Source organism: Rhinolophus hipposideros (assembly GCF_964194185.1).
Source record: "Rhinolophus hipposideros genome assembly, chromosome: X".
In the NCBI taxonomy this organism is placed as follows: Eukaryota; Metazoa; Chordata; class Mammalia; order Chiroptera; family Rhinolophidae; genus Rhinolophus; species Rhinolophus hipposideros.
Genome location: NC_138046.1, coordinates 280150 through 294037, shown reverse-complemented (window position 1 = coordinate 294037; position 13888 = coordinate 280150). Strand labels below are relative to the sequence as shown.

At 44.3% G+C, this 13888-nt stretch overlaps 2 protein-coding genes across 3 annotated transcripts in view; one reads left to right on the top strand and one right to left on the bottom strand.

Annotated features, from left to right (window-relative positions):
• ABCB7 (ATP binding cassette subfamily B member 7) overlaps positions 1-1816 on the bottom strand; it is a 61127-nt gene extending 59311 nt beyond the window's left edge. For both annotated transcript variants that reach the window (XM_081041933.1, XM_081041934.1), the window contains exon 1: positions 1556-1816. In XM_081041933.1, coding sequence (XP_080898059.1) covers positions 1556-1723 — 168 coding nt within the window. In that variant the 5' untranslated portion in view covers positions 1724-1816. The remainder of the gene's footprint in view (positions 1-1555) is intronic.
• The window catches only part of UPRT (uracil phosphoribosyltransferase homolog), a 33540-nt gene continuing 21242 nt past the window's right edge, over positions 1591-13888 (top strand). The window contains exons 1-2 of the mRNA XM_081041937.1: positions 1591-1700; positions 10780-11139. Coding sequence (XP_080898063.1) covers positions 10817-11139 — 323 coding nt within the window. The 5' untranslated portion in view covers positions 1591-1700; positions 10780-10816. The remainder of the gene's footprint in view (positions 1701-10779; positions 11140-13888) is intronic.

The window sequence follows — 13888 nt, the reverse complement described above, 5'->3', positions numbered from 1 at the left end:
TCCTGTTTCAGGTCCTAGCTTAGGTATCAGGCACTCAAGGCAATTTCCCCGCGTCAAGTCATGTATATTATTCCAGGACTCTGTACCTTCCCCATCACTGCACTCCTATACTATTATTATTGCCTGTTTACTTCACCTATTTCCCCTGCTAGATTTTAAACTGTTTAAAGACAGGCCAATATTTTGTTCTGTTCACTGCTGTGAAGGGTGTTCATTAATTACTGAAGGAATGCATTCCACAAGCTCAGCGTCATTCTCCATGCTTGGAATGTTCTCCCCAGTTCTATCACCAGCATGAGATCCTCTCTATAATCTGATACTAAATTACCACTATTTCCTCTGGATGTCTACAGTCCTTATTGTTCATACTATTCATTTGATATTTAACCTACCTTGTTTTCTAGTTTCTCTTGTAATGCATAGATCCCATCTCCTTCACTAAACTGACCCATCTTGAAGGCACTACTGTATGTTTCTCGTTGTACCGCAGTATGTACCGTGTTTCCCCGAAAATAAGACTGGGTCTTCTATTAATTTTTGCTGCAAAAGATGCATTAAGGGCTCTGTTCAGGGGACATCATCCCGAAAAATCATGCTAGGGCTTATTTTCTGGTTAGGTCTTATTTTTGGGGAAACACGGTAACAGAGTGCTATGGACAGGGTAGCCATTAAATATTTGTTGACAAAGAATGAAAATTTGAAAAGGCTGTGTTGTTTTTTTTTAACACAAAATTGACAATACTTTAGTGATACTCATGAGTAAGTGGTGACATTTAAACATTCTGTTGATACACAGGAAAGAAAAAGATACACTGGAGTAGGGAAAGTACAAACAATAAAAGAAAATGTTCTTGAGAGATAACAATAGACACAAATATTTAGAGGCACTTTAAACATAGCTACATTCATCAGATAAAGATAAGCAGTAGCTTTATGGCTTTGAAAGTGACCTGTGTACACAGAAGAACACTATTTTCAGATCAAAAGACAATCGTGTTTACATACGAATTTAGGAAGGTCTGTTTTGGAGAGAAAGATAATTAACGGTTTTGGCCAGTGAAAGAGCCCTGTCAGCAAGAAACTTAACGTTGGTGCCAACTCAACTTGCCGCTTGTTCATACGCAGCTTGCTGTCATCTCACAGTGCGGTTCCAATTGCTACTTCCGACTGAGTGAAATCTGAACCGTGAGAAAAGTGGTCCCAAATTCCATTCCTAACTAACTCTGGAGAGCGGCCCTCTTTTCCTTGCATTTACAAAGGTAAGCACTATGGGAATGTTGTCGATCCCATCTCTTCAACGGAGAGAAAACACTAAATTCTGCGCGTCCCCTCGGTCCGGTACCTCCCGTCCCGTTCCCATGGGCTCTACCCCCAAAGGTCTTTTTCACCTCTTCCTCAAATTACTACCCATAGTTTCCTTCAGCTACTGCTGTTCCAGTTAGCCCTGACAACCTTTCCTCTCGGCGCTTTCTCTGACCCGAGGTCATGAGTGCAGCGTTTTCCCCATAGGTCCCCTCGCCCTTCACCTCACTGTTCTATGTGAAAGGGATCTCACCTGGCAGGTTCGAGTGGTTCCCGAGACAACGAGCTGACGTGACCTCCATTGCGGACCTGATCCGCTCACCGAGACCAGAGGCCGGATCAGAATGGCGACGTGCAGGCGCTTTTCCAAAGCAGCTGCCGCCGCTGCCCAGCGCCAGGTATGTATCGTGAGTAGCGCCATCTTCAGCGAGGAAAGAGGAACCGAGAGCGGAGGATTATGGGATGTTGGCGGACCGCACTCGGCGGCCTTAAGCCTCTCACCCCTCCCCCTTGTTTCTCCAGAGCCCAAGACCGGAAACAGCCTTTCTAAAGCTTCCACTACGTCTAGGGCGGGCCTTTGAGTGTGTTTCTTACACAACCTGGAACATCACAGTGATATCGCCTTTCTCTCTTCTAGATTGGCCAGATAAAATGCAGTATGAGCGGTTAAACTTAAATTTGGATAAACAATGCCTCATTTTTTACTATGTCTCAAATATTGCATTTGCTAAATCTGGAAACCTTACCTTGTCCATCACTTCACTCTTCTCTTACCACCTCCAACTCAGTGCCACACACCACTCTGCATTTTCCCTCCGCACATTCTTATCTCCTGTGCATTAACTCTTAGCGTACAGGAAACGACAAATATTAACTTGCCCTGGAAGGAGGCTGCAGCCCAGAGATTCACTCTCCCTCTTGTAAGCGCTCTTACTTCGCTGATCTCTTTCGCGCAAACCCAGGGGCAATTTTCCTTTGGTCTGCTGCTTGTGAGGACAGTTTTACACGCACAAAGCTTTACTCTGCTAATTTGCCTCTCTAGCTCTGCCCTTTGGTTTCGGCAGTGCCCCTAATTATTTCAAAACAGCTGATTGGCCGACAGATAGTAAAGTGAAAATGTATGTAAAGTCCATGTTTAAAGGCGGGTTCATATTCTTTTGTGACCACTATCATCAAACAAAAGGATGTTGAAATATGTTTACAATTATCAGGGAAACAGCATTTCCAAGTGTAAATGTTACTTGAAACCCTGGAGACAGTAATGCAGTTGCAATTTTATATTCATTGCTGCATGCTCAAACCTGTCACACAAGATGAAAATTATGAACTCCTTTTGTAGAGGCTCCCTGCGCATGAAGAATGTCCGTGTCCCAGGCAGTTAGCTTTACTTTGTTTCAAAAGTCCTATTGCACTCCAGCTTTCCAGGGAAGAGGATGCCTTTGCGGAGTTATTTAAATAATAATAATGTTTTACACTGTAGAGGTTGAAGGGAATTCCATATAAATGAAATGGCTGGTGGCCTGATGCCTCAGTTGGTTAGAGCCCAGCTGTGCCTTCCACAACTAGACTGAAGGACAACAACTTGGAGCTGATGGGCTCTGGAGAAACACACTGTTCCCCAATAAAATTTTTTCAAAAATGAAATTGCGAGCTAAAAGCCAGAAGGCATCAGAAAACCTTTCCAGGCTGAAGAGTTGAGGGTTGAAGAGTTAAGGGACTGTCTGGCAGAGTAGTCAGAGATGAGCCTGGCTGAGCAGAAGCCTGATGGTGAAGGGCCGTGTATTTCAGCCGTGTATTTCGTTCTAAGAAGTTAATACTTGATCCTGGAGCCAGTAAAGGGTTTTAATCATGAAAGTAATGTGATCAAATCTGTATGTCCATTAAACCACTCTGGCTTCAGTGGGAAGTTTGGACTGGAGGCACAGATTGGAGTTGTGGCATTAATGTGATAGGTCACTCCTAAAATAAAGGTCTTAACGTGGCAGCAGCCATGGCAGTAAGTCAGTTCCTGAGATATTATGGACATGGTATTGACAGAACTTAGTTACTAATTGCATGTTTCTGGCTTATTGTTAACAGAGCAGTAATGGCCTCTTTCTTTAATGCCTATATCATCATCGGTAAACATGTATTCAGCATCTACTCTGTTAGAGAGCAACACTCTACACTAGGGAAACCCTAGAATCTTCTAATGAGTTCTAGTAGGGCTGAATATTACCACTGAATCTTTCTACCCAGGTAAGGCATTGTCCAGTAATGCTCCAACTTTTTTAAAATGTAGGAACATATACAATATATATTTTGTGAGAGATTGTCAAATACAATGTGATAAAATAACATCTTTAGTTTTTTAAAGATTTTATTGGGGAAGGGGAACAGGACTTAATTGGTGAACAGTGTGTACTTCCAGGACTTTTTTCCAACTCAAGTTGTTGTCCTTTCAGTCTTAGTTGTGGAGGGCGCAGCTCAGCTCCAGGTTCAGTTGCCATTGCTAGTTGCAGGGGGCGGAGCCCACCATCTCTTGTGGGACTCGAGGAGTTGAACCGGCAACCTTGTGGTTGAGAGCCCACTGGCCCATGTGGGAATCGAACCGGCAGCCTTCAGAGTTAGAAGCACGGAGCTCCAACTGCCTGGGCCACCGGGCCGGCCCCAACATCTTTAATTTTTATGCGTTCAGAAACTCTCATACATATTATCTTGTTGGATCTTAATAGTTTTTTTTTTTGGGGGGGGGCTATTCCTCATTTCTAGTAGATAAAGAAGACCAGGGCCACGTTATGATAGTCAGAACTAGAATGATGGTATCCTGAATGCTCTTCCACTGTTCTTTACACTAAATATGCTGCCTACAAACACAAAAGTTAAATGAAGTCTCTAGAGGCCATATAAAATCGTGAGATATTAAATCAGGCAAGACCTCAGAATTCTGAGACACCCAACCCTACTGATGATTTCTCAGGATTCTGGAGAAGTTTCATTAGAATCACCTACAGGCATTATTGGTTTGGAACAATTGTGAGGTCTTTTAGTGGAGTCAACATATTTTTACTGAAGTAGCACTCATTGTAAGCTAACTCCTCTGATTAAGAAATGTGAATAACATTGGAATACCCAAGTAGTTACTCTATGATATAAGCTACAAGTTGCAAACATGAGCCAAATAAGCCAAAGAAAATTTCCAGTGCACCCAGAAATAGAACATGAAGCAAGTGAGAATTGTGCACTGGTGGAAAACTTCAGCAACTTGGCCTGCAGATAAGTGTCTGAAACAAATTAGAGTACACAATAAAAGCCACTATAAATAGCTGTTGCAGATACAGATCACATGACAGCACTTTATTTAAGCAATAACTGTACCTATATGTAGTATTTTTAAGTTACAAAATGCTTTCTCATACCTTATTTAATACATCAACCTTTGACGTTAGGTATTTATGGGGACAGAGCCAGGAGTGCAGTTTCCAGGCTCTTGCCCTCACGTGGAAAGGCGCTGGCTCAGGTAGTAAATGGCCATCAGCTGTGATTGGATGGCCATCAGCTATGACTAGTTGGCCATCAGCTGTAACCAGTGAGCCATTGGCCACTAATATAACTGCTATGGCTACGCTAGCAGCAAATGTGGGCTAACAAGAAGATGGTGGCTAAGCTAGCAAGCAGCGCAGTGAGGGTTGTGGATCCTGTGGCTCCTGCTTCCTGTTTCTCCAACCCAGCTGCCAGCGAGACTATAGTGGTGTGACTCCCCTATCTATGGCTCCGTGGGTGTTCCTTTTTGGCCTCACCATGTCCTGCATTCTTATGTGGGGAGCAGGACCAAAGACCCACCGGATACCTTGCATGACAAATGGCGCAGCGAGCAGGGTCCCCTGCATGAAAAATGGCGCAGTTAGCAGGGTACGATGCTGGCCAAAGCTCTCCAAAGGGCGATGGAGCAGTTTGTGTGTATGAACACTCAGTCTCAGGAAGACCAGGAGGAGCAGCTGCTGGAGAGCTGGACCCCTGTGTAGGGCTGGTTCCTACAAACAGCATAGGCCGGAGAAAGTGTAGGTCGTTGTGGCCCTGTGGGCTGGGAAGTTCTTGCTGAGGCAGCCCTGATGCAGGACTTATAGTCCTAGAAGGAAAGCTTTCTGAGTCCTCCACGGGAGATGCAGGTGAGGTCAAGGTCCTCCCTCACCCCCAGGACAGCCCTGGCGAATGACTATGGACTATGGGGAATTGCCTTCCATTCCTAATTTAATGGACCTCTTGACTGTTTGCTTCGGAACATACCACCATGTAGTGGAACTGGTGGATGTTTGCTTTTGAGTCTTGACCAGCCGCCATGGAGAATATGTAAGCACCTTGACTGTGAGTCGCTGTTGTTCCAGCACCGTACCCTGAGAGGCCCAGAGTGAGTGGCAGTGCCCTGAGAACCCTGGCTGAGCTCAGGAAGTCTGGCTGTGCCCAGAGTGAGTGACAGTGCCCTGAGAGCCCTGGCTGAGTCCAGGAAGTGACAGTGCCCTGAGAGCCCTGGCTGTGCCCAGAGAGAGTGGCAGTGCCCTGAGAAACCCTGGCTGTGTCCAGGGAGACTGGTGGTACCCTAAGAAGCCCAGGAAGTCTGTCCATGCCCAGAAGTACTGGTGGTGCCCTGAGAAACCCTGGCTGTGCCCGGGGAGACAGGTGGTACCCTAAGAAGCTTAGGAAGTCTGGCTGTGCCCAGAAGTACTGGTGGTGACCTGAGAAACCCTGGCTGTGCCCAGAGAGCCTGGCTGTGTCCAGGATATTGCATTCACCTCCAAGGTCTTCGCACAAGGCCCCTCACGGAAGACGCTTGTCGCATAGATTGTGAGGCAAAACCCTGTAGGGGTGGAGTGTGGTGACAGAGCCCCAGAAAGCAGTTTCTAGGTCTCGGCCTCACACAGAAAGGTGCTGGCTCGGGTAGTAAATGGCCATCAACTATGATTGGATGGCCGTCAGCTGTAACCAGTGAGCCATTGGCCACTAACATAACTGCTGTGGCTACACTAGCAGCGAATGGGGGCCAGCAAGACGATGGTGGCTGAGCCTGCAAGCAGCGGAGTGTGGATTGCGGATCGTGTGGCTCCTGTTTTCTGTGTCTCCAACACAGCCGCCAGAGAGAATATAGTGGTATGACTCCCCTACCTATGGCTCCATGGGTGTTCATTTTTGGCCTCACTATATCCTGCGTTCTTATGTGGGGAGCAGGACCAGAGACCCCGCAAGACACCTTGCATGACAAATGGCGCAGCGAGCAGGGTCCCCCGCACGACAGCATTATTTACTAATATTCCCATATTTATGAGAAAACAGGCTGAGACAGGTTGTGACTTGACAAAGCTCACAGAGCTAATGGGATGAAGACCAAACCTAGGTTTTATGGCTCCAAATACAGTGCTCTTTTCATTTAATTATACCCAAAATGTGGAAGAAACACTTGAGTACTTCAGGAAGGCCACAGTGGTCTTTCCTGTTTCTAGAAAACACCGGAACTTATTCCTACCTAAGTGCCTTTGCACTTGCTTTCCCCTCCACCTGGAACATCTTAACTGGAGACTTTTTAATGACTCAGATATCACCTGCTTAAAGAAGCTTTTCTGATACACCTTAGCTAAAGAAGCTACCCCCTGTTCCTGCAACTCTCTATGACATTGCCTTGTTTTATTTCCCTTAAAATCTCGCTACTTAAAATGTGGTCCAGGGACCACCAGAATTGGCATCACCTGGGATCTCAGGCCTCACTGGGACCAATGATTCGGAGACTACGTTTCAATAAGAATTCCCCAGATTATTGATATGCACATTAAAATTGAGAAGCAAGGTCCTTGAGACAGGTATGTTGAAGTAGTGATTTTGAATGGTCCAAACCATGAATAGCTTCTCTCTTTAATCAGGAGTATGAGCGGTTATTGTGATACTGACTTTGGCTGGGTAATTGCCTGAAGTCTACATAGAGGTTGTGGTATAAGAGGTAGGGGCCAGGAAATACTGAGCATAAAAGTGATAATTCCATGGAATGGTATTTTCTGCATTGCAGAGGAGTGATTTGTTTTTGAGAGGAAGCTGTACATTAGAAAGAATATTCGTTTTTTTAAGGTTTTGCTTAACACTTGGGGACTAGTATAGATACGAATTTTGGTGTATTCTGTCTGGCCATCTGTTTGAGAATAATCTATTGAGGTTAAGTGAATTTACGGCTAGAGGGACAGAAATAAAGATTTGCAAAAAAGAATTAGGACCTGATAGCTCACAATAAAATCCTGGATGTGGCACAAGAGGTTGAGGCCTTAAGAGTTTTTGAGAGCCTTTTCTGCCTTCTAATTGATTCCTCTACTAAACAGTGCATTTCAATAGCCTCTGAATGGAGCTCCACATAATTAGTGACTGATAAGCAGCCCATATGGATCTTGGAGAAGCTGAAGTAATTGGAGCGCAAGGGTTCATTGTATAGACACAAGATGTGGATTTGTTTCCCCAGGGTGAAATAGAAGAAGATGCAGAGGTGTGACTTCAGTACTGTATCAGGCCAAATGCAAAAACAAGAAATATGCAGAATCAAAAATTATGTGCAGAATATTTCTTAGATGAGGAAGATATTTTTGTATTTGGTATCAGTAACAGTTGATGATAAGTGGGTTTCATCAATAGTTCTTTATTGTAGCCCTAAATTTATAGATTAACTTACTCCAAATAAATATGAAGATAAACCCTAGTATTCAAGACATTCTTCCTCTTTCAAATGACAAAATCTCTTAATGAGCAAGGGTGTACCCTTGTATCAGAAAGTTTCTATATCTTATTGGTTGGTAAAAATAACAGACTCTCCAATTAATCAGTTGCAGGAATCAGGTAAGACTTACTGATTTCCTTACCTTGTGGCTCAGGAGAATTTGCAGATGGTTTAGGTCAAAAATTAATACTACTGTGTTTCCTTGAAAATAAGACCTAGCCGGACAATCAGTTCTAATGCATCTTTTGGAGCAAAAATTCATATAAGACCAAGTCTTATTTTAATATAAGACCAGGTATAATATAATGTAACCTAACGTAACATAACATAAAATATAAATATAATATAATATAATACCCATTATAGTATATTACTGGGTCTTATATTAATTTTTGCTCCAAAAGACACATTGGAGCTGATTGTCTGGCTAGGTCTTATTTTTGGGGAAACACGGTAGGTATGTCAGGAAAAGACACGTAGAATGATTCTGTTCATGTCAAGACACCTTGGGAAGAATGGCATCACACTAAGTTCACATGATGAAGCATCTACATTCTGGGCATTGATCCATCATTTACAACCCACCTTGCAAATGCATATGTGTCATGCATTATGATAACCACTGGAGAGATCATGTAAAAAAGATGGTCTTTGCCCTTGAGGAGCACATAGTCTAAGTACTGACACTCCAGGCAACTGTTGAGATGTCACCCTATGAGGAATTCAGCTAACTACTGTAGGCAACATTTGGAGAAATTTGGCAAATTTTGTTGGACAGCTTTCTTTAACCATTTACTTTAGGATGTCATTAATTTTCTCCATCTCCACATACTTTTTTCTCCATGTCCATTTGCTTGCGGATGGTAAGCTAAGAGTGGAAGTCTTGGCTCCACACCCAGCCTTTGCTGATGGGAGTAGAGCCCCAGTTTTTTCCTATGATTTTTGACTGGCGTAGAGAGATGATTGTCTGAAGTTTTCTGTCTTGGTAGGCTGCCCTGTTCCTGGTTCTTTGGCAAGACAGAGTATGCTTTTATTGGGTTGTTTTTTTGTTTGTTTGTTTTTTGGTCCATGCCTGTTGGCATTGTTTTTGCTTGTTGACCTTTCTAGTACCTAGTCCAGGATATATGAGATAAAAACAAAACTCAGAGCACTCACCACCATGTCATTCCTTGGGTCTTGGTGTCTTTAGCCATTCTGTCTTTCTCCTACATTTTAGAGTCTTCTTATGTTTGCTTTATATCTAGTATACATGGTTTTTGGCTTGTATTTAGTTGGAGGAAGACCAAAAGGAAATTTACTCCCTTTTCTTCAGAACTGGAAGTGTCTCTCTTTTGCCTATTTTATAGTGTATTATTTATCTTTCTATTATTGATGTCTAATTTCTTCTAGGAACACTCTTCCTTCAGCTACCTTCCCAGATTGCTTCCTTTCTTCTTTCAGATCATTGTTTTTTATGATATCTTCTCCACGAGGGCTTTGCTGACCACCCGTTTTAAATGCTGTGCTTTACTTGTCATCACTCCGTATTTCCCTTCCCTGATTGCCACTATCTAGTATAATACACATTTCACTTATTTATTTCATATATTATCTGTCTCCTTGTCAATAGAGTGTAACTTTCATGAGAACAGGGATATTTTTCTGTTTTACCACCCAACACCTAAAAAAGAGTGTGTGGCACAAAGTGGGTTCTCAATAAATACTTGTTGAATGAATGAATGAACAGATCTCAATGGGGGGAGGGAGTGTGAGGGCACTTTCTGGGATGGGAAAATGAAGCATAAAAAGTAAAATCTTAAGATGTTTTATTCGCCTCACAAATTGATCGCAAATCAGCTTTCAGTATTGCTATGGATTGAGTTTGTGCCTCCCCAAAACTCATATGTTGAAGTTCTAATCACAAATGTGTTGATATTTGGAGGTGGGAGCTTAGAGAGGTAGTTAGGTCATGTGGGTGCAGTCCTTATAAATGGGATTAATGCTTGTCTATGAAGAGACATGAGAGAGATGATCTATGTCTCCCTGTCATGTGAGGGCACTGCAAGAAGGCAGCCATCTACAAACCAGTACGGTGTCCCTCACCGGTACACAACCATGCTAGCACCCTGATTTTGGACTTTCAGCCTGAAGAACTGTGAAAAATAAATGTGTGATTTTAAGCCACCCAGTCTGTGGTATCTTGTTAGAGAACCATAAAGTGACAGGTAGGCAAGTATATGAGGTTAGGAAGCTGCAGATTGTAGAACAGTTTAGTCTAGAGGGTAGGCTCCTGGGCAGCCTGCTAGGCATGTTTTATTTGCTCTTTCGATTACAGAGACGAGCTAAGTGAAGGTGCAGTTACTGAAGTATAATGTGTCTGCCAAGACACCAAGTCTGAACACAGGGACCTTGTGGGTGTAATCATTTTATCACCCTGCACCCATAGCTTTTCCTGGCTCTAACACTCAAACTAGGTTCCGCGTGCAGAATCCCTAGGGTATCCCGGAAGCATTCCTAGCCTCAACGGATCTGCCAGACTAGGCGCGAGAACCCACGCAGCTGCGCTGACTCAAAGGGTTAACACGCAATGCGCTGCAGAGTGGCAGTGGGAGAAGCCAATAAGGTGTCTAGGCAGTCTGTGCGCCTGGTAGGCGGGGCCAAAGGGAATCCTTGGAGGCTGGGGGTGACACGGCCGCCAAGCGTTCAGGTTCCGAGGGGGCGGGCACAACTGACAGAGCACGTGAGCATCGGCCAGTTCTCTCCTCTATCCTTAGGGGTCTGTACCAGCGGGAACAGCCAGGGGTCCAGTGTATGGCCACGGAGTTACGGTGTCCGGACTCCATGCCCTGTCACAACCAAAAAGTAAACTCTGTCTCAAGCCTCGAGCCGCCGCGACGTGGCGACGTGATCCCGGATCATGCGGGAGGAGACCGCGCCCCGGCGGAGGGGGCCTCTAAGGCCTGCGGCGACACCAGCCTCAACTCAGACAGCAACGGTGGTAGGGGCAACTGTGACGCACCTCCCGGTGACTCCCTCCTAGGGGGTTGCGAACTGTCGGGGCAGATCGGGGCGCAGCTTAAGCTGTTGCCGATGAATGATCAGATCCGGGAGCTGCAGACCATCATCCGGGACAAGTGAGTAGAGAGCAGAAGGGGGAAGGGAGGGAGGTATAGGATGGCGGGGGAGAAGGGGGGTGACGGGCATGAGAAATAATGGGGCTAATGGGTAATTTTCCTGGCTTTGACAAACTGGTCCTTGGAAATTTGGCCAAAGCTTTTCTTTAAAGAACCGAGTCACATGACCCAGCCCTGCCACCCTCTTTCCTCGTCCATGCTTTGTGGTGGGGAGGAAGCCTTCCAGGTACCCTCCTGCTTCTTCTCTGTGTCGTCTGGAGGAATCCTGCCATCCCAGCCACGGAAACGCGCCTACGTTACCTTTCCGGTGCCGGTCCACGCGGTAAAGCCGTAACCCACAAATGGTTACCACCCAAGGTTACTCTACCCCCAATCACCTGAAGCTCACAAATAGAAATAAACCAACTTCAAGAAAATTCTGTTTGGCTCAACTGGCCATCTGGCCCTTTAGTATTCCTTATTGCAGATTTCTCAGTTTCTGTAAGGTCTTTCGGTGTTGGAGTTTATGTTTACTTGGTCACATGCAAGCTTATCATCCAACTCTTATCAGGATTGTTTTATTGTAAACTTACAGAATGTCAACTGTTTCCTGCATATTGAATGCAGCAAAAGGAGTCTAAAGGAGCTTTTGTCGCCCCTTCTAACCCCAAAAGCTAAGGTAGCTAAAATTTCATGTTCAATGCTATTTTGACGTCTCAAAACTCATGTTGTACATGGGGTTTCTTAACCGATGTATATAGTTGGCTTGCATATTGGCAGCACTTTAAAGGAGTAGCTGCTGCATGTCAAAAACTCCCTTTTCAATGGGTGCTTTCACCTTTTAAACTGAGTCAGGATGCCACTCCTTAAATCATATTACTCACTTTTTCTCCTGATTTTTTTCTCTACCCCACTCACATCCACACATTACTGAACAATCAAGCTGATAAATACACCACTTTCATTCGATAACTGCCCTACTCAGCATCTTTCTGTGACTTCTTGGGATATACCGAATAAAGTCCAGAAGCCTTACCTTGACCTTGAGGCTCCTCTTTTTGGATCCCTGGAACTAATTTGAAACATCCCTGCTTCCACTCTCATCTGCAATTGTCTCTACTCTGCATGTTGAAGTCCTACATATTCTTCAAGGTCAAGCCCAGCATTAAATGTCTACCACTGCCAAAAAGGTTTCCCTAATCATTCTCCCTATGCTGATCTTCCCTAGCCTTTTTAATGCAATATTCACCTTTTATTTCGTATATTGGTATTTATGTATCAATCTTATCTCACCTATCAGATTTTAAGCTCCTTGAGGACAAACATTGTGTCTTTTACATTTTTGAATTGCAGCCATGCCTTGCAAATAATAGATACTCAATTACTGAGGGTTCTTTCTGAAGCTCTTAAAAATTGTACTGATGAAACTATACTATGTAACTGTTTTTAATGAATCCATATTGAAAACCACTGCACTCATGTGATCTAGTTAAATAGTGATCTTAAAATGTAGGAGGTGTAGGTTTGGTAGTTGGGAAGCTGAAATGAAACTTATCTGTAAAACAAAGAAAATTGGATGATGATTCTTATTTCTATGGAGCAGGAGTTACTGACCTTGAGTCTTGGAACCTACTGCCCCTGTAGATAGGCTTCAGAAATTATCTGGGAAATGTTATTTATATGTGCATTTTTCATGGTCGCTTTTTAAATAACATCTCTAGTGCGATAATTCACATACCATACCAATAATCCACTGTTTCGGGTGTATGATTCAGTGGCTTTTAAGTATGTTCATGCTGTGCAAGCATCACCACAATCAACTTTGCATTTGTAAAATGAGGATGTTGGTACCGTGGTTCCCCAAAAATAAGACCGGGTCTTATATTAATTTTTGCTCCAAAAGATGCATTAGCACTTATTTTCAAAGGATGTCTTATTTTTTCTTTTTCCCCTTCTTCCACCTCCCTCCCCCCTATGGTTCAAGCCATTGTTTCTCAGTCTAGTTGTGTAGGACACAGCTCCCTGGCCCAGGCTGGTATCATGAGCCTTGCGCTCCACCCCGGCTAAGGCAGTCGGTTGTCTCACAGCAGCTCACAGGAATTCTCGCCGGCTGCCAGCTGCTCACGCTGGCAGCCGGCCACTCACGCTGGCCACTGGCCGCTCATGGCAGCACACGGTAGCATACGGTAGCCCACGGAAGCATGGCAGCCCACGCGTACCTCCAGCTGCTCAGGCTGATGGCAGCCCAGCTCCAGGGAGAGCCGGTGTTCACAATCTTAGCTGTACAGGGCGCAGCTCGCTGGCCCATGTGGGAATCAAACCCGTGACCTTGGCATTAGGAGCACCGTGCTCCAAACACATCAGCCACCAAGCCGGCAGGGATCTTATTTTTTTCATGTACAACAATCTACATTTACTCAAATACAGTCATGTCATCTTCTTCTGGAACATCGTCATAATGTACTAAATGCATCCGCCTGGCTGACGATCTTAACTGGGGCTTATTTTTGGGGTAGATCTTATTTTCGGGGAAACAACGGTAGTATCTCTTGGAGCTTGTGGGAGACTAAAACACAATACTTTACTGTCTGTGAATATTTGTTATAACCGGTGAAGAGCCGTGAACCTTAAGGCACTTCAAGCCTTCAAGTGTGCATTTATGCATGCTTCGGATTGCATCCATAGGTGCTGCTTTCTTGAGCTTTCAAGAGACAATAAAAGAAGTTAAACTGTACATACAACTCACATTCTGACAACTTGAAAACCCTGA